At 52.2% G+C, this 24465-nt stretch overlaps 1 protein-coding gene across 1 annotated transcript; it reads right to left on the bottom strand.

The window, feature by feature from the left end:
- Positions 1–535: 535 nt before the first annotated feature.
- Positions 536–23390, bottom strand: FSUBG_10971 (non-ribosomal peptide synthetase; the record flags this gene model as incomplete). Its single annotated transcript, XM_036675603.1, has 3 exons — positions 536–565; positions 621–10168; positions 10211–23390. 3 exons carry the CDS (start codon positions 23388–23390, stop codon positions 536–538), a joined length of 22758 nt encoding a protein of 7585 aa, XP_036533545.1.
- Positions 23391–24465: the final 1075 nt, after the last annotated feature.

Genomic DNA, 24465 nt, shown 5'->3' with positions numbered 1-24465 from the left:
TAAAAATCTGGCTCTAGTTGACGTTAACGTCTTGTGTATTCAATTACCCACCACGTTGAGAAGCCACGGCTGAAACATTTGGTGGATGCTAGCGGGCTTGACATCAATGCTGATAACAACGCCAATCGGCATTTACAGTGATTATTATGTTATACGAGCTAGATCATGGAAGTTTAGGCGGAATGTATTGCGTTAGGATAATTTATCAGGCCGATCAATACGTGCTTGCACGTCTGAGAGATTGCACCACCGATACACTACTGAACTGTAAGGTAATAACGGGGGTTTGATAAGACCTGCCTCCTGCGCCCTTACCTGTTGAGCTTGGTAATATGATCTACATATCTGTAGTCGTATCTGTTGTCATCGTTCTGATTTTGGCCTTGGCATTTGCTTATCCTCGTAAAAGATTCGCTCATACAGAACTGGGTTCAAATCGGGCGTTGTAAACGCAATACATTAAATACCAAAAGACTATACAGTAATGCCGTTGACTGATACCCCGTTTCAACGACTTATACTATACTATATTATGCTAGAACTCTATAGGGATCCTGCGAGAATACTGAAATCCTATCACAGAGACTTTCAAACATCTGTTCCGCCATTTCCTTGCTTACATCTCCGTTCCCATTGTAAACCAAACATACTTCAGTGCTGTCGACATTTTGAGGCGTCGTCACAACACTCATATCAGCGCAGTCTTCCTCCGAACCCATCACACCAACCTGATACATGTTCCCCCCCATTGCGAAACTCTCTGTACGCGGCATGCTCTGATGCTGAACAACAGTAGAGAAGCCATTGACTCCATCATCATCCCAGTCAGTGCACTTGTTAATAATCTCTCCGAAACCCAGTGTCTCATACGGCATATTGTCCACCTGCTGGTCCTGTACGTTTTGAAGGAGATCAAGAACAGTCCAATAGGATTGTTGGCGAACACGTACGGGAACGACGTTCAGACAAGGACCGACAATGGTTTGGATCCCAGGTATGTTGCTGGCGTTCCGTCCGCTGATGACATTGCCGAAGATAACGTCAGTCTTCCCTGTGGCCTTTGCCAGCACGGTTGACCAGGCAGCTTTGATAACAGTTGAGGTTGTGATGTTGACTGACGCGAGTGAGGGTGTAGACACAACCTTGCTCAAGACTTGAGTAGGGCTTGTCTTAAAGGCAGCATGCTCTCGCTGGATGATATTAGTGGGGGTAGAGTCCTTCAGAAGCGTTGTCCAGTACGAGTAGCATCCCTGTCTGTTTACCCCCAACACCCTCTGGATATAGCTCGCGAAAGAAGGTGCGGTATTGATTGGCTCTCCATCAAATGAGGCCTTCAAACTCTGTAGGATTGTCGGGAAGCACACGCCGTCGTACTGCGCGTGAGATATGCGGATGAAGACCCGGTGCCGTTCCGATGACTTGTGCCGTGCTACTATGAAGCGAAGGGACGGTTCTTGAGGACGCGGAACCTCGTGCTGATGTGCCTTTTGAAGCTCAGAAGTGAATTGCTCTATGCTCTCCACATCTTCAACAATAACAGTGGGTTGCACGTGGCGGAGGATGACCTGCAAGTAACGGCCTTGATGAGAGACAAACAAAGTGCGCAAGATGTCGTAAGCGGCCACAACGTTTGTGATAGCTTCTTGTAGTAATGCCATGTCAAGCGGGCCTGAAGAGTCGAGATGGAAATAATTGAGCTGCCATCGTGATTTCAGAAGACTTCCGTGGATGGCCTGATCTTGAAAGTCGGTAGTGGGGAGGACGTCGATGATGCTGGCTCGAGACACGCCGAGAACAGGACAGACATGGCTTCGAACGAACTGCTCAGCATCATTTGCTTCAAGCATAGAGAGGGGTTTGTAAGGCTGGTCACTGGTGATGTGCTTCTCTTTCTTAGAAGTGGAGGTATCCATGTGGTCAGGGCTAGAAGCCCTGTCGCTATCCTTGTACGACTTGTCATTGAGGCAATCCAACAAGGAACCGAACTCGGGATTCTTAAAGATATCAGCCACAGTGAGTGGCAAGTCCAAGTCTCTGGCGTTGCCTACCATGGACATGGCGATAATCGAGTCACCGCCGGACTCAAAGAAATTGTCGGTAGGCGAGATTGCGCAACCTTGATACTCGAGACTGTCTCTCCATAGTGCGGATAGTTTGTTATGGAGATACTTCCTATCGCGGGAGAATGAGTTGCACATGTTGGATGACATAGATGCTGCGTCGCCGACGTCAATCAAAGTCGATGATGCACTGATTCCTGAGCTTTGTGCTTTGGGGAGGTGGTTCGTCTCGTCATGTTCGGACATCGAGCCATCAACGTCAGATGATTGGGCGTATGTATTGCGAGCCACCGGTGAGCTCTGTAGTAATCGAAGGTGAGCCAAGGTGTCGTCGCTGTGATCGATGAAACTGTTTAGTAGCTCGGACATGTTCACGGCAAGGTCCTGGGCCTGCGAACTGGATAGTATGTTGGACCAGTAGCGGAAGAGAATGCCTTCGTCACCTCGTGTAGCATTGGCGTTGACAGTGACGGCGTATTCGCTTGGGTCGTAGGCATTGAGTGCTTCGTAAGTAAGCGAGTCGGGCTCGGAGACAGTTGTTGCGCCAGCGTTCTGGATGGACACAGCTGTGTTGAAGAAGCCCCGCTTCGACTGGCCCAGGGTATGGCTCACACGAGCCAGAGAGAAGTGTTGGTGCGGCAGACTGGCCATATAATCATCTCGAGCGGTGAATAAGAGTGTCTTGAGAAGTGTCTCAGTCGTGAACTGGAAGCGGAACACAAGCATGTTGATGAGAGGACCGACGATACCATCGACGCCATCGATACGGGCATCACGTCCGGAGGCTAGATAGCCAAAGCATACATCTTGGCGATCTGTATAGGCTCCAAGTAACAGGGCCCATGCCACCATGATGATGTTTGAGAATGTCACCCCGAGCTTGGAGCCGAGTGATTGTAGTTCTGGGAAGCGGTCGAACTGGACCGCGACAGATTGTAGGCGGCGGTTGGCTACTAAGTCTGCATTGAGTGTCGGAAATCCTGTGTGTTGTGACTCCCAAAGATAGCCTGTCCAAAAGTTCAGGCTAGAAGCGGTAGATTGACTGGAAATGTATTCGATGTATTCCTTATAGCCAGGAGCTGGAGTTGGAGATAAGCTGTCGGTGTAGGCGTTGGAGATGTCTCGGAGGAGGATTGATGTGGAAGCACCATCGGTAACTGCGTGGTTCAGCTCAAGCTTCATGAAAACCTTTCCTTGCGGCGTCTCGCAGATGGTGATCTGATATGGGAGCATAGGGCCATCGTGTCTTTTGTTGGTCTCATCGAGTGACTTGGAGTTCAATTCAGCCATAACATCGATCTCCCGACACTTGATGGTGCTGATGCGAGACTCGAAAGGCTTCAAAACGACTTGATCGAATGAGCCGCCTTGACGTAGACTGTCAATGAAGATGGTTCGCAATGCTGGATGACGCTCTATGACTCGATGACAGGCCTGGACGAGTTTTGCAGTGTCGATTGCAGAGCCGTCGGGAAGATTAAGTTGAAGAACAACGTGGAACAGGTACTGCGATGGGTCTAGAAGCTGGCTGAGTAATATGCCAGTCTGCATAGGCGAACACGGGTACATATCCTCCACCATATCGAAAGGAACGTGAGCGTTGGGAAGGTGTGTAGAGATGATTTCGTGCAGATCCGTGTAGCTAATGGGCAAGAGAGGGAAGTCGCTGAGTGTTGGAGCAGAAGAGGTCTCGGCAAGCCTTCTCGTAGTGTCCATGAGCGTCTCCTTGCAGTTGGTCACCCACTTGTCGATACCTTCTTGGTGAAGCATGTGTTGGTTGTACATCAGGGTGAAGCTAATTCCCTCATCAAGAATAGATAGGGAAATCTCGAAGAGAGCAAGGCGCGATGTCTCGGGTGCGACGTCGGAGATAGCCAGAGTGTCTTGCTCAGTGAATGGAAAGTCAACGGCAGTGAAGAGAGAATCGCCGTGGTTAGTTTGTTGAGTGTGACCAAGGTAGTTCAGCAAAATCTCCATGGGTCCATCATGCAGGCTTCCTGAGCTGGTGAGATGGCGGTGGGCAAAGTACGGGCGGCCATTATTGGGGATACTCCGGCGGACATCCTTGACCTTACGAACATGGTCCACTTGATCGCCGTGTTCGAGACTCTGTCGTGATACTTGCAAAGGGCAGAGTGATGTGAACCATCCGACGGTTTGGGAAGGATCAATGGTTTGATCCCAGGGTTCACGGCCATGACTCTCGTTGAACAGTGTTGGTAGCTCCCGACTATCGAAGGTCTGTGCAAAGGATTTGAGAATGGCTGTGATGAAGAGATCGAGTGGTTCGGTCTTGAGGGCTCTGTGTGAACCACCTAATATGGAGGATACGACATCAGCTTCTGTGATGACGAACGATTTTTGTTCCATGTCTCCGTAGACGTTGGGAGTGTTTGACATCCCCCAGAAATCCATGTCAGCAGGTCGTACAGCGAATGGAAGAAGTGTTGCACCATTGTCGAGAGAATTGACGTGTTCAATCTGTAGAGCATTCCATCTGCGGAACGAGAGGGGGTTGATGGGCGGCAAGTAGGTAGAGGTCAGTAGTGCTTCGAGGTCGTGGATGATGTTAATCCAAGAAATGATGTCAATGACGAGATGGTGTGCTACAAGTGAGAGTACCTGAGTGCCATGAGATAGTGTTAATAGATCGACGGCAAAAACAGGACCAGAAACATCGATGCTTCTTTGGCTGGCGGCTACGATTGGTATCATGTCAGGCTCTGCAGCGAGCTCATGGTGCTGAAAGCCATAGGAACCTTGAGCATGTGAGACGATATGCTGTGTCCACTCCCCAGTGGGAGATTTGTTGAACCGCGCGCGAAGCATTGGGTGTCTTTCAACAAGAGCATCAAGGGCATCTTGAAGGCTGGACACCTCGAGAGTCTTGTTGATGGACAGGAGTTGACTTTGGTTAAAACGATCCCCACGGTCCTTATTAGCGCTGTTGTTGAAGAAGAGGCGTTGGATCGGAGACAGCTCGAATGCTTGATCGTCGTCTTCGTCGTAGTGGTCGAGCACTTGGGGCTCTTTAGAGGCCACAAAGGTAGACAACTCGGAGATTCCCTTAGCTCTCATGATATCCTGCAAGGTCAATGAAAGAGACTGGTCGTGACAGCGTGTCAGCATCTGAATCGCCATGATGGAGTCACCGCCAAGGGAAATGAGAGAGCGGTTCATAGGAGTTTCTGTCTCTGGAATGTTGAGGATTGACGCCCAGATGCGCCTGAGCTGTTGGCTAACTGGTGTCATCACCGCGTCCGCCGCATCTTGGCCATGATCCAAGTCGACAGCAACCTTGCAGAAGTCCGCCTCTGAATCAGCAAGCCAACTGATTGCGCTCGATCTGTCAAGCTTTCCAGACAGTAAGAGAGGAATGGCTTGGACAGCGAGCCAAACTGATGGTATCATGTAAGGTGGAAGCGTGGCGGCCAGATCGTGTTGCATCGCGCAGATCTGTGTTCGGGCAGTTTCCATGGCTGATTCTGGGATGGGGACAAAGCCAGACGTGGTAAGAGATACTTCGGTGGGTGAGAGATCCTCGAGAGAGGTGATGGCAACGAGGCGGCCCTTGAAGATGCCAGACTGCGGAAGGTTGACCAAGACCTGGCGAATGCGCGGGTCAGACTCAAGACGAGTCTCAATCTCACCGAGCTCCATGCGCTGGCCATGAAGCTTGACTTGGTGGTCCTTACGCCCTAGATACATGAGGGATCCATCAGGACAATATCTGACCAAGTCGCCTGTCTTGTACAAACGCACAGACTCGTTGCTGAAGACGTCCATCCACGATGGATTCTCAATGAACGATGCCGCCGTCCGTTCTCTGTCGTTCAGGTACCCGCGGGCCACGATGGGACCACTGATGAGAAGTTCTCCAACACATCCTACAGGGACAAGAGAGTTGTGATCTCTCGGATCGACGACCCAAGTGTGGTTTCCGTCCATGGCGTGACCGATGTTGGCGTTGGTAGTAGAAACAGAACTGTTTGCAACCGCAAATATAGAACACTCAGCTGGCCCGTAGCCATTCACCAGCTCGACCTTGTCTCCCCAGGCACTAATAGTTTCAGGTGTAAGAGTCTCGCCTCCACAGACCAGGGTTTGCAATGTGGTGAATTTGGAGGGGTCCTGGAGATTTGCGACCGAGGGCGTTAGGAATGCCCAAGTGACAGCGAGGGAGTTCATGGATCCAGCAAGATCTGTCATTCTCATCTCTTCGCTGGCGATACAGACACAGGCACCGATAGTGAGTGGAGCGAATGTCTCCCCCATGGCAATGTCAAACGCATAGGATGCAAAATGCAGTACACCCGAATCCGGACCCATGTTCATGCGTTCCATGAAAGCCCTGGAACTTGTGACAAAAGAGCCGTGTTCAATGACAACGCCTTTAGGCTTTCCAGTACTGCCCGAGGTGTAGATGACAAAGGCGGCATCTCGAGGCGCGACGACTGGCAGATCCTGCGTGCAAAGTTCTGGGGCAGTGAACAGGTCAGAATTGACCAAGACAACAGATTCGACGAGGCCCTGAAAGCGCTCCTGATACGGCGGTGCGCACAACGCAACACGGGCCCTGCAGTCGCGTGTGATCTCGGCGTGGCGAGCAGAAGGGTGTGCAGGATCCATGGGAACGATGGCGCCTCCAGCGAGGATCACAGCAAGCATCGAGACTGTCGTCCACAGAGACTTGTCCATACAGCATGGGACCAGTTCGTCGGCGCGTACACCCTTTTGCACTAGTGTCCTGGCGAAGTGCGAGGCATGTTTGGCAAGATCATTGTAGCTGAGTTGACCATCCCAGGCGCGAATAGCGGTGTCGTTACCGTTGGTTGCTACTGACTGCCAGAACAAGTCAGGAATACTTTGCATTGCAGGCTCGAGGACACTACTGTTCCATCTCTTGATCGTCTCCACATCCTCTTGGCTGTACAGCCGAAGTTGTGATACTTTTTGTTTGGGTTCTCGGAGTGATAGATCCGTGAGTTGTCCCACCAGAGCCTCGAACTGCTGAGCGATGCGCTGCGCCTGCCAACTAGAGATGAACTTATTATCGTGGTGAATCGTCATGACTAGCTCGTGCGCCTCGATGGAGCATTCGACAACAAGTGGATATGTGAAGAAGCCTCGCTGACCGACATCGTCTTGGATTGGGTTGAGAAAGTCATTCTGGCCTGTTTCGTGGTCGGATGATTGTATAACCAGCAAGTTCTGGAAGTCACTGGCTACTGATATGGCATCGCTAAGGCGTCTGATGCGCTGGAGGCCTGCATGCTGATGGGGAATCAGGTCCGTGGCTTGGTGATGCAGACTCTTGAGCAGATCGCCAATGGTACTGTTACGATCGATCTGAACTCGTGATGGCACCGTGGTTAATGTCGGTCCGAGGATGTCTTGTACATGGTCGAGGGCGATGTCACGTCCAGAGAGCGTCTCACCGAAGACGACATCGTCAGAGCCAGTGTGAGACCCCAGTACAAGCGCCCACGCTGCCCGGACGATTGTTGGGATCGTGATGTCCATTCCGAGATCACTCTTACTGTACTGGATCGTATGTGTAAGAGACTCATGGTATGATTGCGCGGTTGGTGCCGAAGAGACCTTGGGGAAGTGGGTTACAGAAACGCTGTCTTGGAACCTAGCCTTCCAGAACTCGTCGGAGGCTTCAGTGTCAACGTCGGCTAGGTACCTGATAAATTTCGCGTATTCCACCGCGTGCTCATCAGCAGTGTCTCCATGGTAGAACTGAGACACTAGCTTGAGCAGAGAAGGCATACTCCATGCGTCGTATAGCGCGTGATGAACAACCCAGACAAAGTGATAAGGCCCATCATCAGGCGCCTCGACAATACTGTAGCGGGCCAAGACTCCACCATTGTGATCAGGTACCGATCCGGCCTTGGCTGTAGCATACTCAAGGTCGTCATGATGCTCCCACTCAATGCCATGAGGAGCAAGAACGGCTTGGTAGGATTTGAGTGATGTGTTCACGATACGCGTTCTCAAGATTTCAACTCGATCAACGGTCTTTTGCCAAGCGAGCTTAAAACGATCCATGGAGATGTCGAGGGGAAGTTGGAACACATAAGTAGCGACATATGCGCCTGGTTGCTGCAAAGTAGAGGCAACAAGACCATCTTGAAGGGGGCTGCACGGGTAGATGTCCAGAATGTGGCTCTCCTGCACCTTGCATCGACCAGCGATCTCATGCAGAAGCAGTGAAGGGTCTTCAATGTCTGAAAGAAGTGAGAACGGGTCTACAATTGACACTCGAGCTTCGTCCGAGTGTTTGCAAGACATTGCCATGTCTGACAGGACTGGGTTGCTGAAGATGCCCATGACGGTAATGACAAGGCCTTCTGCCCTCGCCGCGGGAACAAGCTTCATGGCGTCGACTGAATCACCGCCAAGTCTGAAGAAGCTATCGTCTTTGCTGATCTGGTCGATGGGGATATTCAAGACTGTGGCCCAGGCCTTCTGCAGTTTGCGCTGCATCGCCGTTGTAGGGAGGTTTCCGCTCCGAGACGAGCCGGAGAGCTTGTAGGAGGCCATCAGATGGGTCGGCACAGACCTAGCAATTGTCTTGAGTCTCTGGCGATCAAGCTTGCCAGCCAGGGTCAATGGCATCTTGGAGAGCGGTATGTAGATGGTAGGTACCATGTACGATGGGAGAGCGTCCCTAAGTGCTGACTTGAGGGTCTGGGCAAGGTCTGTCGAAGGACTCGACATGCTTGCTAGGATTGGATCGACGTCTTGGGTAGATGTATCCTCGACATTGTCGTCGCTGGTAAAGAAGACGGCTAGTGCCTTGGTTGACGTCTTTCTCTGCGGAACGACTATTTCAACAGCGGCTTGAATGTAGTCTGGCAAGTGAGCTTGGACATGGTACTCGATCTCTCCGAGCTCAATACGTTGTCCATTGAGCTTGATCTGTGTATCCTTGCGCGACACGTACTTGAGTGATCCATCCGAGTTGTACATCACCAGATCACCAGTCTTGTACATACGACCGATGCAATCTCCCTCGAGCTTCATGCCTGTACGCCAAGATGGAGGGTCTATGAATGCCTCTTTCGTCTTTGTCTCGTTGTTAAGATAACCTCTGGCCACAATAGGCCCTTCCACGAGTAGTTCACCGATGCCACCGATCGGCATCAGTCGATTGTGGTTTCGTGTATCGACGACCCAGCAACGACTACCTACAGCGTGACCGATAGTACCCGGGTCGTTGTTGATGATGTTTCCGTCGTGATCGACCTTTGTGCTCGTTGCAGCGATAACACTCGTCTCACTAGGCCCGTACGCGTTGACGAGAGCGGCATGACCAGCCCATTTCGTGATGTGATCTCTAGACATTGCCTCGCCGCCAGTGACGAGGACTCTCAGGGTAGGAAGACTGCCAGGCTTGAGAACGCTCGCGACGGATGGTGTGAGGAGAGTCCAGTTGACGCTCAACTTGGTAATGGCGCCTGACAAGTCGTTCATGCGGTCTTGGTCGTTGGGGATGCAGATACAGCCACCTACTAACAAGGTGGAGAGTATCTCCATGACGCTAGCATCGAATGTATGTGAAGCAAACTGTAGCACGCGAGAGCAAGATGTCATCATGATAGCCTTGGCGTGACTGGTGCCTCCCGTTGTGAAGGATGCATGCTCGATTATCGTACCCTTAGGAACACCTGTTGTTCCCGAGGTGAAAATGATGTAAGCAGCGTTGTCAGGCCGAACTGTTATCTTGGGCGAGTCCGGCAACACGGGGGGTAGTAACGACATGGTCTCTTTACCAAGGGGAACAGCGTAAAGACCCAGGCTATCGAACTTGGCCTTCAAGGACGCGGAGCAGATGATGAGCTTGGCGTTGACGTTGCTAACCAGGAACTTGATACGATCGGGTGGATGAGTGGGATCAAGAGGAACAAAAGCGCCACCGGCTTTGAGGACAGCCATCATGGCAACGACGGTCCATGCTGACTTTTCGAAGCACAGTGGGACGTACGTCTCTGGCCCGATACCGAGAAAGGCGAGGTACTGAGTGAACCGCGAAGCTGCTGCATCGAGTTCAGGGTAGGTAAATGTGGCATCCCACGCGTCGATGGCTGGTGTATGGTCTGGCAGTCGTTGACAGTTGTGCTCAAAGACGTGGTGCACACATTTGTTCAAGACCTCGGGCTCAGCGTTGTTCCACGACATCCATTGCTCTTTACCATGGTCACTGAGGATATCCAGTTGGTCTACCGGAAGTGATGTGTCGCATGTCGCGATCGAGGAAAGAACCTGATCAAGTGTAGAAGCAATATTGAGAGCCTGCGCGTCTGAGACTTTGTCTTGCCAGTAACATAACTGCAGTTCCACACTCGAGTCCCAGACCTCGACATTGACAGTCATGTCGTACTCGCTAGGATCTTGCGCATCTCTGATGTCGAACGAAAGGGCACCTGTCGCCATGTCTTTGGAGACCGACCTACGCTGGAAGGAATAGGCGGTGTTGAATAGAGGCTCGTTGGAGATACCCACGGCGTGTTGGAAGTTGGCAAGCGACACATTCTTGTGGTTCATAGCCGTGGCGAGGTCTTGCTGGATGGTTCGTAGGGCATTGTCGAGGCTGGTGGATTGATCGAGGCGGACGCGGCAGACGAGCATGCTGATAAATACGCCAATTGCCTCGTCAATGCCACTAACGGGTACATCTCGGTCAGAAACGAGATAGCCAAAGCACACGTCGTCAAGACCTGTGTATGCTTGAAGTACCAGTGCCCACGCCAGCTGTAGGAGGTTGGATAGAGTGATGCCTCTTTCGGCGCAGAGCGCCTGTAGCTTAGCGGCATGCGAGATACCTTGGGTAAGGGCTTGAAGAGACCTGGGCGATGGGGTCCCGTCTGTCAGCAGGGGTAGGCAACAAGGCTCAGCGCCGTCAAGATACGCCTTCCAGTACTCGGCATCCTGAGAGCCTCCACTTCGCTGCAAGGAGGCGACGTAGTCCCTGTAAACTGCAAGGTTGGTAGTATCCAAGCTGCCCTCGTATGCTTGGCCCAGGTCGCGGAATAGAAGTGGCATGGAGGTTCCATCGGAGATGGCGTGGCTCATCTCAAGAACGCACTGCACTGTACCCTCTATAGTGTTAAAGATTGTAAGACGGTGAGGTGGTTGATTTGTCGGAAGGCCAAGAGGCGAGTGGTCACTGAGGCTAAAGTCTATCTCTTTGGAAGGACACTCAACGATGGAGATGTCGGCGTCGTGATTCCTCAGAACGACTTGACTGATGGCATCCTCCTGGAGTGTACTGTCGACAAACGCGGTCCGAAGCGTGGAATGTCGATGTACTACATGCTTCCAAGCTTCCGACAGTCTTTGTGCGTCAATCGCATCACCCGATCGTGTGGAGGTAACCGAAAATGTGATGGAGTAAGAGTAGTACTCAGGGTTCTTGACCTGGGACAAGAGGATGCCCTGCTGAACCGAAGAGCATGGGTATACCGCTTCAACGTTGTCCGGAGAGATGCCCACTTCAGAAAGAGCCTGCGTAACTTGGGCCTCCTTCTTGAAGGCCAGAGGAAGCAGAGATAGATCCGGGGATGGCTGGTGTGTAGCCTGAGATAACCCTTGGGCTGCTCGGTGTATACAGTCCCTACAGCTCTCGATCCATTTGCTGATAGACGTCTGACGTTCCATCTGGCGGTTGAAGGAAAAGTCAAAGACTAGCCCTTGGCTAGTGAAAGAAGCAGCTATCTCAATGAGTGCCAAGCGTGGGATGTCGGCCCCAATGTCGAACTGCGAGCTCAAGGAGTCCAACATGCTTCCATCGACAGCTTTGAACACAGAATCCTCTGTTCCAAAGTCCTGTGCATGGCCAAGGAAATTAAAGGCAATTTCCACTGGGAACTCGATCTGGGACTTCGAGTCCGACAACATGCTATGAGCAAAGTAAGGTCGACCATTGCCGGGAAGCTTTTTCCGAAAGTCTCGCACCCAACGCACAACATCAAGGATGTCGTACTCAGTGGGAACGATCTCGGGGAGAAAGACAGGACAGAGAGTGGTGAACCATCCAACGGTGCGTGATAAATCTATAGTGTCATCGGGAGGCTCTCTCCCATGACCTTCGTTGAATATGGGGGGCATCGAACAACGGTCTGGAAAGGTTTGTCGGAAGGACGCTAACAATGATGCTAGCAAGACGTCGACGACATCATGATCACTACCAGAGAGTAGGACCGATGTGTCATTGGGTATCGTCATTGTCTTTGTTATTGAGTCGCCATGAATATTCGGTACGCCTTCCATTTCCCAATAGCCGAGGTCTGATAGAGGGACGGCGATATCGTGGAATACATGCGCAAGTGAGGTTTTCCGAGCTTCGTCAAGTTGCTTGGAAATCCACGTCTGGAAGGAGATTGACTTGGAAGGGCTGTAGGTAGATGGTGACAGATACCCTTCTAGATCCTGTAAGAGGATGTTCCAAGACACAACATCGACAATCAGATGATGAGCCACACATGTGACGATCTGGTTGCTAGTTCCCTCCATCTCAAACATGTCGACAGCAAGTATCGGTCCATGAATAATGTCTAGGGTAGTCTGACTCTCCGCTACCAACTCCAAGAGACGCTTCTTGTCAATGATGCCGTGTGAACGGAGGGCGTAGGAGCTAGCGACGTCGCTGGTGATCCGCTGGGTCCATTTTCCATCAGCCTGCGAAAAGCGAGCACGCATCATGCTATGCATCTCGACGATAGAGCGCAGAGCATCCGAAAGCTGTTGTGAGGTGATATTGCAGGTCGTAGCCAGAGTCATACTCTGGTTGAAGTGGTGGGAACCTAGACCAATACCCTCAAAGTAAACTTTTTGAATCGGTGATAGTTCAAAGGGCTTCTCCAGCTGTTCTTTGTCGTAGATGACTTCCTTGACGTTGGTAACTGCTGAAGCAAGATCGATGATTGACTTGGCTCGCATGATCTGGCTGACAGATACAGCCATGTTGGAGGAGCGGCAAATGGCCATTAGCTTCATGGCGGATATTGAATCACCGCCGAGGTGGATAAAAGATTGCTTGAATGGAACCATATCGACTTTGAGGTTGAGGGCCTTGGCCCAAGCAGCCCTAAGTTTGATCTCCACCTCTGATGCATCTCTGTCCAGAGCAGACGCATCTTCCTGCGCGTCAAGAACGAGGTGGTATTGTTCAAGAGACATGTCCTCAACCCATCTAAAGGTACGCCTGCGGTCAAGCTTGCCAGAGGGGAGTAGGGGGATAGAGTCTACGACAATGCATAGGGATGGGATCATGTAGGATGCGAGATGCCTTGCAAGACCTTCACGAATACCCACCAAAACGGATGGAGCATACTTGGTCAGAATTTGCATCTCTCCCTCTTTGGTCATCTCTGCCTTGGTGGTAGAAACAGAGTGTAAGGATAGAATGCCGACCAAGCGGGCTTTGAAAGGGCCAGAAGCCGGAACAGCCGCTAAACAGGACTCGACGGCTGGGTCCGCGCTCAAATGATGCTCAATCTCCGACAGCTCAATCCTCTGACCGTTGACTTTGACTTGATCATCCTTGCGTCCATGGAACTCAATCCCATCCTCAGTAAGTTTGACCAAGTCTCCCGTCTTGTAGAACCTGCGTTCCCTGTCGGCAGTAGCCGTTGGGAAGTGTTGACACCACTTTGGGCTGGTGATGAAAGATTCTGCCGTTCTCTCGGGGTCATTCAAGTACCCTTGAGCGAGGATAGGACCTTCTATGACGAGCTCGCCGACAGCGCCGATGGGCATAAGTCTGTCGTGGTTGGTGGCATCAGTGACCCAGCAAATACCACCGACAGCACGACCGATATTTGAAGGAGAAGAATCCAGTGTGACACTCGGGTTGACAGCAGCCACCACGGCAGTCTCGCTGGGTCCATATGCGTTCATAAGACGAACTGACGGCGCCCACGACGAGATATGAGCAGAAGACATGGCCTCGCCGCCGAGCACCAGTGTCTTCAAACTAGGGACAAGCGATGGTTGGAGCAGTTGGGCAACCGAAGGCGTCAGTAGAGCCCAGTTAACGTCCATTCTGTTGATAGCACCCGAAAGATCGTGGAGACGCTCATCACTACTTGGAACGCAAACTGTACCGCCGTGAATAAGCGTTGTGAGGACCTCCATGATACTGGCGTCAAAGGTGTATGAAGCAAACTGCAAGACGCGTGACGACTCTGTCATTCCCATGGCGCGACCGTGTTCATACGCGCCTGTGCAGAACGCGGAGTGGTCCACAATGGTTCCCTTCGGCTTCCCAGTCGTGCCGGAAGTGAAGATGATGTAGGCTGGGCTGGTGGCGGACAATGATAGAGGCACTTGGTTGGTTAGGTCGTCCTGGCCTTGGGTACCACCGTTTGCCAGAGCCTGCGAGACGGAGATGACCTGCGATCCGAGCTTTGTCAATCGGTCCGCGTGTTGATCAGACGATAGAATGACTGTAGCCCGAGTGTCTGAGAGAATGCCTTGAATCCGAGCGTCCGGGTGCGCTGGGTCGAGAGGCACAAAGGCAGCACCCGACTTGAGAATGGCTAGGATGGAGACAACGACCAGAGATGACTTGTCCATGCAGAAAGGAACGATGGAATGGACTGAAACGCCGTTTGCCACCAAGACAGCAGCCAGACTTGTGGATTGAGTGTCCACATCAGTGTATGTGAGACTTTGGTCCCACGACACGACAGCGAGCTTATCCCGTGGTTGAGCAAGTGTCTGAGCCCTGAAGACGTCGTGAATGAGGTGTCCAGAGGCTGAGGGAAGAGTGCCGTTCATATCACGCAGCGTCTGTAGGTCACCGCCGCTCAGCAAAGGTACATCGCGAAGCTTCTCGTCCAACAGGTCAGACGACGACACGGACTCCAACATGAGCGCAAAGTGATCCATTATGCGTTGCATCTGAGCCTCAGGTACAACGTTGGGATCGAAGTGGACGACAGTCTCGAGCTCGCCGTCTGCAAAGTGGCACGACAGCATGAGCGGATACGACGAGTAGAAGTTCGTACCGGCCATCTCGTTGGACTGCTCGCACCAAAAGGCATCAGTCGACTCTCGAGGTCCGTAGTTGATGGCCAAGAGATTCTGAGCGCCGCAAGCAAGGGCCGTGTCTGCGCTGATGTTCCTGATAGACTGGATGCCAGCGAATTGGTGTCTTCTGAGAGCTGCTGAGTGGTCCTGCACAGAGGCAAGCAATGCGGCAACAGTTTGTGAGGGTTCCACGACTACACGTGTTGGTACAGTAGCCAAAGTGATACCCGCCATCTCCTCGATCCCGACGACCGTGGCATCGCGCCCTGTCATGGTCTCCCAGAAGACGACGTCGTTGGTTCCAGAGTAGGTAGAGACCGCCATTGCCCAGGCTGTGCGGATCCTAGTAGCAGTGGTGATCTCTGAACCCGATGTGTTCCCCAAGGTTGCTCTATGAACCATCATGCTCGTTGCGGAAGGCTCGTATTCTGCGTTAGGAAGACGTGGGAAGTGCTGAGTGGACATGTTGGAAAGGTGCGACATCCAGAAGTTGGTGTCTTGTTTCGGGTCCAGGTCTGTAAGGTATTTGATGAAGTTGGAGTAGTCAGGGCCCTTGATTTGTGCGAGAGTCAGATCGTCATAGTAGCATCGCTTAACCTTGTCGAGAATGAGAGGAAGACACCAGCCATCATAGATGGAGTGATGGATAGTCCATACAAAGTATTTGCTTGTAGAACCATCGTCAGCAAGGCCGTAATTGGTCAATCTTGCACCGTTATGCAGCGGAAGCTGGCGTCGAATTGTGTCGGCATCGGAGAGGCTGGCAAAGGTAGACCATTGAGGTGTTTCCCCGGCGACAACAACCTGCACGAACCCGGCTTCTTCTGTGTGAACGATCCTCGTTCGCAACGTCGGTTCAGCTTCCACCACGAGGCTCCAAGCCTTCCGGAACCTGATGGTGTCGATGTCGTCTGGCAGTCGATAGATGAGTTGGGCCACGTAAGCGCCAGGTTCCTTACTCGAAAGAGCCATAAGACCCTCTTGAAGTGCGGAACAAGGATAAATATCTTGGACATCGCCGAAATCGATACGAGCAGAGTCAGCAACAATTTGTCGCAACGCATCGACCGAGCACTTGTCAGACAACAACGAGAACGGCCGGTATGTCGTGGATGGGGCCTTGGATAACGGCACCGCCGACTCCGCCATGTCCAGTAGGGAAGGCTTCTGGAACACTCCAGTCACGGTCAAGTCAATGTTGGAACATCGAGCCAGCGTCACCAGTTGCATGGCCCCGATCGAGTCTCCTCCAAGCTTGAAGAAGTGATCTTGCACTCCGATAGAAGCCACATCGATGTCCAGCAGCTGAGCCCACATAGCAGCCAACTGCTTTTCTACCTCGCTGGATGGTGCTCTGCCACTCTTGAGAGCAAGCTTGTACGACTTCATCCTCGCTGCCGGCACGGATTCACCAAGAGCCCTCAGACTGCGCCGGTTCAGCTTTCCTGAAGAAGTAAGAGGCATCTTAGAGACCGGGAGCCACGCGGATGGGACCATGTAGGCAGGGACTGCATTGAACAGCACAATCTCAAGCCTCTTGGCGTGAGACCTGAAAGAGTCATCCATGTCCAGCACCATGCTATCGTTGCTAGTTTCTCTGAGGGAAACATCGGTGTCGGCACAGATAAAGCAGGCGAGCAACTTTCTGCCCTGCGATGTGATGAGCTCCACCGCAGATTCCCAGCCCTTGGGGAGATTTTCCTCGATGTGGTGCTCAATCTCTCCAAGTTCAATGCGCTGGCCGTTGAGCTTGACCTGGGTATCCTTCCGCCCAAGATAGGTAAGTGTGCCGTCAGAGTTGTAGCGCACAAGGTCACCGGTCTTGTAGAGCTTGCGATCTGACCCAGCGTTCTCAGTCATCCCCTCGATACAGGCAGGTGGAGGAACAAAAGACAGGGCCATCTTGTCTGGGAGGTTCAGGTAGCCTCGAGACACAATAGGACCATCGATGAGTAGCTCGCCAACGCAACCAATTGGGACGAGGAGATTGTGATCGGTCGCATCGACTACCCAAGCGACGCTACCAATCGCACGGCCAATATTGTTGGCCTTTCCTGGCTGCGCGATGTCTCCAGAGAAGGTCGAATTGACGGAGCATTCCGACGGTCCGTAGCAGCATGTCAGGGACACAAAGTCGCGCCAGATGCCAACGCACTTGGCAGTCACAGCTTCACCTCCAAGGGCCAGAGTCTTCAAAGTCGGAACCTCTGATGGATCGAGGAAGCAAGCCACAGTAGGTGTTATGTCGGCCAACGTGACGCTGAAACGATTAATGGCTCCAGCCAAATCGTTCAGCCTCTCATGGTCCGAGGGTACGCATACACAGCCTCCCAGACTGATGGTGCTAAAAATCTCAGCAAGACTGTTGTCAAAGGTGTAAGAGGCGAACTGCAACACCCGCGAGTCTGGGCCGTAGCCTAGCTTGGGGCCTGAGTACATGGCGTTGCTGGCGATGCCTCTGTGCTCAAGCACTACACCCTTGGGACGACCGGTGCTACCAGACGTGTAGATAACGAAGCAGGCGTTGGAAGGTGTGACTTGAGGAAGAGGTGGCGCGGGTGCCATGGAGATGGTTCGGAGTAGATCTGCATCCACAGCCACGACTGTCTTGACGATGGAGCTGAGCTTGGTTACTGATGCGGGAGATACAAGGGCGATGGTAGCTCCTGTGTCGTCGACACGAAGTCGATGCGCAGCTTCCGGGTGTGCTGGGTCCAGAGGTACGCATACACCACCAGCTTTGAGAATTGCGAGCATCGAAACTATAGCGAAGGCAGATTTCTGGAAGCAGACCATCACAAAGGTCTGTAGGCCGATGCCCAAGGAAGCAATGTAATGGGCAAGCTTGTCAGAGGCGGCATCAAGCTCGGCGTACGTGAAGTGTATATCCCATGAGACAATCGCGGGGCTGTCAGGGCGCGAGGCAACTTGCTGCTTGAACAAATCATGGACACACCTCTCAATGGCGTCCGGTATCCGCTTATTCCAATGGCTGATCTGGTTGCTGTGCCAGGAACCCAAATGGTTCAGCTGGTGAATCGGCTCGTTGGAGTGATGTAGAATATTGCTGAGCGCCTTTGTAAAAGTGCCAGCAACATTGGCAGCCTGTCCGTCAGACAGCGTGTCTGACCAGTACATCAAGTCAATCGCCATGTCGTGCTCGCCTGCTTCAATGTTGACCGACACATTGTACTCATCCGGGTCATAGGTAGGACAACACTCCTCAAAAACAAGGTCTGCCTGCGGCGTTGGCGGTAGCTTTCTGTACGACAAGGCTGTGTTGAACAGAACAGCGTCGGAAAGCTGGAGGGCGTGGTGCACCTGGGCTAGCGGGGTGTGGCGATACTCTAGACTTTCGAGATAGTCTCTCTGCACTGAGGTCATGATGTCGCCAAGATTGGTTGTGCTGTTGACGTTGACACGGCATGTGACCATGTTGATGATGGGACCGACGGCATCGCGGATACCTTCGATCGGCAAATCACGAGCTGATGTCAGATAGCCAAAGCAGACCTCGTCAGATGCAGTGTATAAACGCAACGTCACCGCCCAGGCTGCATAGATGGCGTTTACGATAGTGACTCCCTGCCGCTCACAAAGACTCTGCAACTCAGCGAGTTCAGCAAATCTAACCCTCAAGTGTCGCAGCTCCTTGACCTCTGCTATGTCGCCGTCATCCAGAACGGGGAAGAGACAGGGCTCGATACCAGCTAGGTAAGACTTCCAATAGTCGATACCAGGCTGGACAGGCTGACTTTGAAGAGCTTTGATGTAATCGCGATACAGCGGGCCTGTTTCAGCCTTGAGGAGCCCTTGATATGCCAGTGCAAAATCGCGGAAGAGGATTGACAGCGAAGTTCCATCCATGATTACATGGCTGATGTCTAATCTGCAAAACACCTTGCCGCTCTTTGCTTTGCAGACGTGGAAATGGTGTAGCAGTCGAGATGCGTTTTCGCCATGGCTCGTTGGTACTTTCAGAGCTGCAACCGCATCCTCATCTGCGCCGCTCTCAGAGACAGTGAATGGAGCTTCGACTTCCTTGAGCACAACTTGGTCGTAGATGGAATCCTCCAACGTAACGCTCTCCAAGAAGACCGTTCTGAGAATAGCGTGGTATTGAACCATGCGCTTCCAAGCAGCGATGAGCTTCTCAACATCCACAGTCTCTCCGCTCTTGCTCTTGACCTCGTGGAGTGTGTAGGCAGCATAAGCGGCGTTCTCTCTTGTGGTGCTGACCAAGAGTCCTGATTGCATCGGAGAGCAAGGATACGCGTCCTCAATGAGACTAATGTCTGTGATCCCAGCCTCGGGCAGTTTCTCCTCCGTGAATACCCTCAGCCGATCATAGGTCAGAGACAGGAGCGGGAAGTCACTGAGGGTAGTCTCAGGTGCCATTGAGGCCAGGGATGTAATGACTTGGCCGAGACTCTGTTCACAACAGGAAATCCACTCGCGGATCTGCGGTTGGTGTTTCATGTTCTGGTTGAACCCGAATGAGAAACGAAGAGATCCCTTGACGATGACAGCAGACACCTCGAAGAGGGAGATGCAAGCTGTCAGAGGCCCAACGTCTGCACCTTGGCTTGCCTCTCTAATCTCGCCAGCAATATTGCTCTCGGGAGTGAAAAGAGCACCTTCACGCTCCAGCTGCTGGTACTGGCCCAGGTAATTAAAGGTGATCTCCAAAGGCCAGTGGCGAGAAAAAGCCTCTCGACCGTCCTTTGTCAGCCAGCGACTCGCAAAGTAAGGCCGACCGTTATCAGGAACTTTGCGCCTTGCGTCCTTGATCATCTTGACTGTATCGATGAGCCTGGACTGCGAATTTGATCCAGCAAAGACGGGGTAAATGGTAGTGAACCATCCTACCACGTTGGACAGGTCGATTGAAGTGTCCCAGACTTCCCTGCCGTGGCCTTCTGCAAAAACGGCTGGAATTGGACGGTCGGTGAATATCTGGCCGAAGGAATACACCATCGCTGCCATGAGAACATCCGGGATCTCAGTTCGTAGGGCGTTATGGCATTTGGACACAAGAAGAGATGTCTGATGTGGCCCAATCTCAAAGCCTCGACGAACCATCTGCCCATAAATATTGGGGGTGTCTGCCATGCCCCAGTACTCAGCATCTCCGTCGGGAATACCCTGGATCGGTAGGACTTGGTCCGGTGTCTGCGCCTCAGCATGTTCGGACTGCATCTTACACCAGACCTGAAATGGAAGCGGGCGATCTGCGTCGTGCACAGCTTCGGGTCGGAGTAGTATCTCCTCGAGCTCTTGGAGGATGATTCTCCAGGATACAAGGTCGATGACTAGGTGATGCGCCACGACGAACAAGAGCTGCTCTTCTGTCCCTCGGTCGATCAAGTCAGCAGCGACAAGTGGACCTCGGATAGGATCTAAGCAGGTCTGGCTGTTGACAAGCGAGTCATCGACCTCCTCTTGCGAAGCCAGTTCTAAAGTGCGTAAGCGATACGACGACGTAATGTCATTGGTGATGCGTTGCTGCCAATCCCCACTGGCATCCTGCTGGAACCTCGCACGAAGCATCGAGTGCCTGAGAATCAGAGTCTCCATTGCCTTTCGTAGATCTGCCTGATCGATACGCTGACTGGTCCGAAGGAGAAAGCTCTGGTTGTAGTGGCCCTGGTCGTAGTTCGGCCTCGCGAAGTACAGCTTCTGAATAGGCGAGAGGGCAAACGGCTCTTCGACCACCTCGTGCAAAAGCGTAGGCCTTTCGATATCCTTGACCTGTAGCGCCAGTGCGCGGATGGACTTGCAGTTGATGATGTGCGAGACTGCCAGTCCGAGACCACGTTTCTTGCACTCGCTCATGACCTGCATTGCGGAGATAGAGTCACCGCCGACGCTGAGGAATGACTGTGTAAAGCCAAGCTGCTCATCCTTGAGGTTCAAGACGTAGGCCCAGATCTTGTGTAGCTCCATCTCAATCTTGCTTTCGCACTTGATATCCTCGGGAAGCTGGGTAACTGCTGTCGCAGGATTGAGCTGTCGATACAAAGCCTCGCTCATGTTATCGATCCATTGCGCTGTCTGTTTCCGATCGAGCTTTCCAGATTGCAGACGAGCGATAAACTCAACGGCGAGCCACATAGAGGGTATCATGTACGAAGGTAGCCTCTCGCCAAGTAGATTCTTAGCCTCTGCGATCTTGTCCTGTGCGATACTCTCAAGTTCGCCGCCGATAAGCTTATACGGCTGACCGTTGGGCATGAGGTCCTCGCCCAGGGCGTCGCAGAGCTGCACGATAGCCAAGAGTCGACCATTGCAGAAACCTTCTTTTGGTAGGACTACCATGCCATGCTTGATGCTGGTACTGGCATTGATGTGATGCTCGATCTCCCCGAGTTCGATCCGTTGCCCGTGGAACTTGATCTGCGCGTCCTTGCGGCCGGCGATATGAAACGTCCCATCGTGGTTGTACTTAACGAGATCGCCCGTCTTGTACATTCGTCTGGGGCCAGTTCGCGACGGCTGGCTTGTCGCCCATGACGGATCTTCAATGAAGGCTTCGCTCGTCTTCTCAGGTTCCTTGTAGTACTCGCGTGCGAGAGTGTGGCCTTCGATGACCAACTCGCCCACTGCACCAACTGGCATGAGGCGGTCGTGATTGTCCCGATCCACAATCCAACAGTTTATACCGACCTGATGGCCAATGTTGAGAGGATTAGTCCCTTGCACCATGCCTCGGTGGACATGCGAAACAACAGACGTCTCAGCAGGGCCGTAGCAGTTGATCAGGTTGATGTGCGACCACGAGCGGATAACAGCCTGCGTCATGGCCTCTCCACCAGTGACGAGTGTCTTCAAGGTCGGGACATTGGCGGGGTTAATGAACTTGACGAATGTGGGGGTTAACAGCGCCCAGTTTGCTCGGAGCTGCGTGATGGCCTCCTCGACAGCGTTAAGGCGAGCGTCCTCGCTAGGTATGCAGACACATCCACCCAAGATCATACAGGTCAAGATCTCAGTAATGCTCACGTCAAAGGTAGACGCAGCGAATTGGAACGATCGCGTGTTGGAGTCCATCATCATGGCAGGACCATGGGCGAGTGCACTCGACATGAGAGCTCTATGCTCAATAAGAGCGCCTTTGGGCTCGCCCGTTGTGCCACTTGTGAATATCATGTAGGCTCCATTTCGCCACGATCCACAGTCAATCTCGTCGCTCTGCTCAGGCAGTTGGATGAATAGCTGCTCATCGACGGGGATCAACTCTGGCGCTACGCTCTCTAGCATGCGTTGATGGTGAGGGGAGCACAAGATTGTCTTGGCTTGCACCTTTTGCGCGAGAGATTGTAGACGAAGCAGTGGCTGCGAAGGGTCGAGAGGTACAAAGATGCCGCCTGCTTTGAGGACCGCCAGCATCGAAACAACAACCCATTTAGACTTGTCAAAGCAGATGGGTACAAAGACTTCAGGCCCGACGCCTGAGGCTTGTAGACGAAAGGCAAGACGATCTGCCAGGGATAAGACCTGTTGGTAGGAAAGACTTCCATCCCAAGCGCAAACGGCTTCTGCATCGGGTCTCAACGCTCCTTGCATTGACACGGCCTGGTGGATGCACTTGTGCACATCTCTCATAGAGTTGCTGTTCCAGACCAAGACTTGTCGTTCATTTCGCTCACTGAAGAAGCTGATCTTTGATAGGGGAGTCTCCGGGCTCTTGATGATTTCCTTGAAAATCTTGTCAAAAGTGCTGCTGACGTTCTCTGCTTGATCTCGGCCCATGAAGGAAGGGTCCCATGTCAAGAGCGTCTGGAGAGTCACAGGATCTACCACCATGCGAATCTTGCACCACGAAGGAAATTTCCCCGTTTCTTTGCTTGCATCTTGATCAAAGCTCTGAATTGATAGAATAGTGTTGAACAGTGTTTCGGCCTTGTCGTCGCTCATCTGAACCAGCGATGAAAATTTGCCGGTGAGAATCTCCTTGATACGCTGATTGGCAGGCAAGCGAAAATGAACAGCTTGTCTCATGCGCTCTGCATGTCCCGACAACTCGGTAATGCTGTGCTCACTGTCAAAGCCGAAACACACATCATCCAGCCCGGTGAAGCAGCCAAGAAGGATCGCCCATGCTGCCCACAGAGCACTGCATGTGTCTCTAAGATCGTCAGGTGCAACGTGGTAGATCCGGCCGGCATATTCCAGGTGCTCAGAACCTGTCTCAGAAACATCGAACTGCGGGAGCATGGCAGGCTTCAGATCTGGGACGGACTGATCGGCAGTCCTGACACAGCCGCAAGAAACAGTGGCTGCCATTGTTTAGGTTATGTAAGATTATTCGGTGAGTATTTGCTGTTGAGGACTTGTATGACAGAAACATGTAGACCATCAAACGAATAGAATGTGAAATTTCTGCGTCACAACAGCAATAGTTTTCTTTAAGGTGACTACACTTATTCGGATGCAGGTTATAGCAGATATATCCTTGCTACGGACCAGCAACCTCACTACCAAGAGACAGCATTCAAGGTGTCATTCAGGGATATACACAGCCAGCCATACCGGATTAGAGGACTATTTTTCAGCTCTACAGCGACATGCAGCCTATTTCGCCATGCTGGCTGCTTTTTCTTGCTTCTGAACGGCAGCACAATAGTTGTCTCCGCCCATTGGCCACTCACAACGCCGTTACACCAATGATAACATGGTAACTCCAATATTCTCTCTCCTTCTTGTCTCTCCCTTTCCTCATTTTTCTCGTTCCACCATATACGAACAGGTTACGGGACCCGGAAAGCCCGGATGTAGCCCGATGTGGCATGGAGCCCAGAAATATCTTGTTGAACTGAGACATTAGAGGCGGATGAAAGTCCAGGATGCTTCAGGCGATCGATTTGACAAAGCAAACTTGGCCAAGCCAGTGTTGAGAGCACGTAGGCGGCGCAGCTGGACCAGAAAGAAATCAGATAATACGAGTGGAGCCGTGATGGCAAATCTATCCTTGTCGCTTGATTGCGCGATTCACACTCAACAAGTGGTGGAGTGACAAATATGGCGTGCAAAGATGAGGAAACTATGATGCATCGAGATACTCCATAAACCGGCTTGACGCTGGAAAACTGCAGCTAGTCACGAGCCGCCCATGCAGCCGTTTTGTTCGTTTTGTGGAGGCCCGGAACTGTGAACTACGCTTGTTTTGCTCCCTTCTTGGCGGTGGACCGTTGGGACTACATTAGTTCGGTTCCGCTGCCGGGGGGAAGAAGCTTGGCAGGCCTCAGGAGAAGGTATTCCATATGATATGACTAGCATGAATCTATGTCAGCACGCAAGGGGGCGTAGTAAAATACTGGACCTGTGTCCTAAGCGATACAAAGTTTTAGGTAAGCTTGGC

The sequence above is a fragment of the Fusarium subglutinans genome, assembly GCF_013396075.1.
Source record: "Fusarium subglutinans strain NRRL 66333 chromosome Unknown NRRL66333_c0000198, whole genome shotgun sequence".
NCBI classification, from domain to species: domain Eukaryota; kingdom Fungi; phylum Ascomycota; class Sordariomycetes; order Hypocreales; family Nectriaceae; genus Fusarium; species Fusarium subglutinans.
This window is presented reverse-complemented; position numbering and strand designations above follow the sequence as displayed.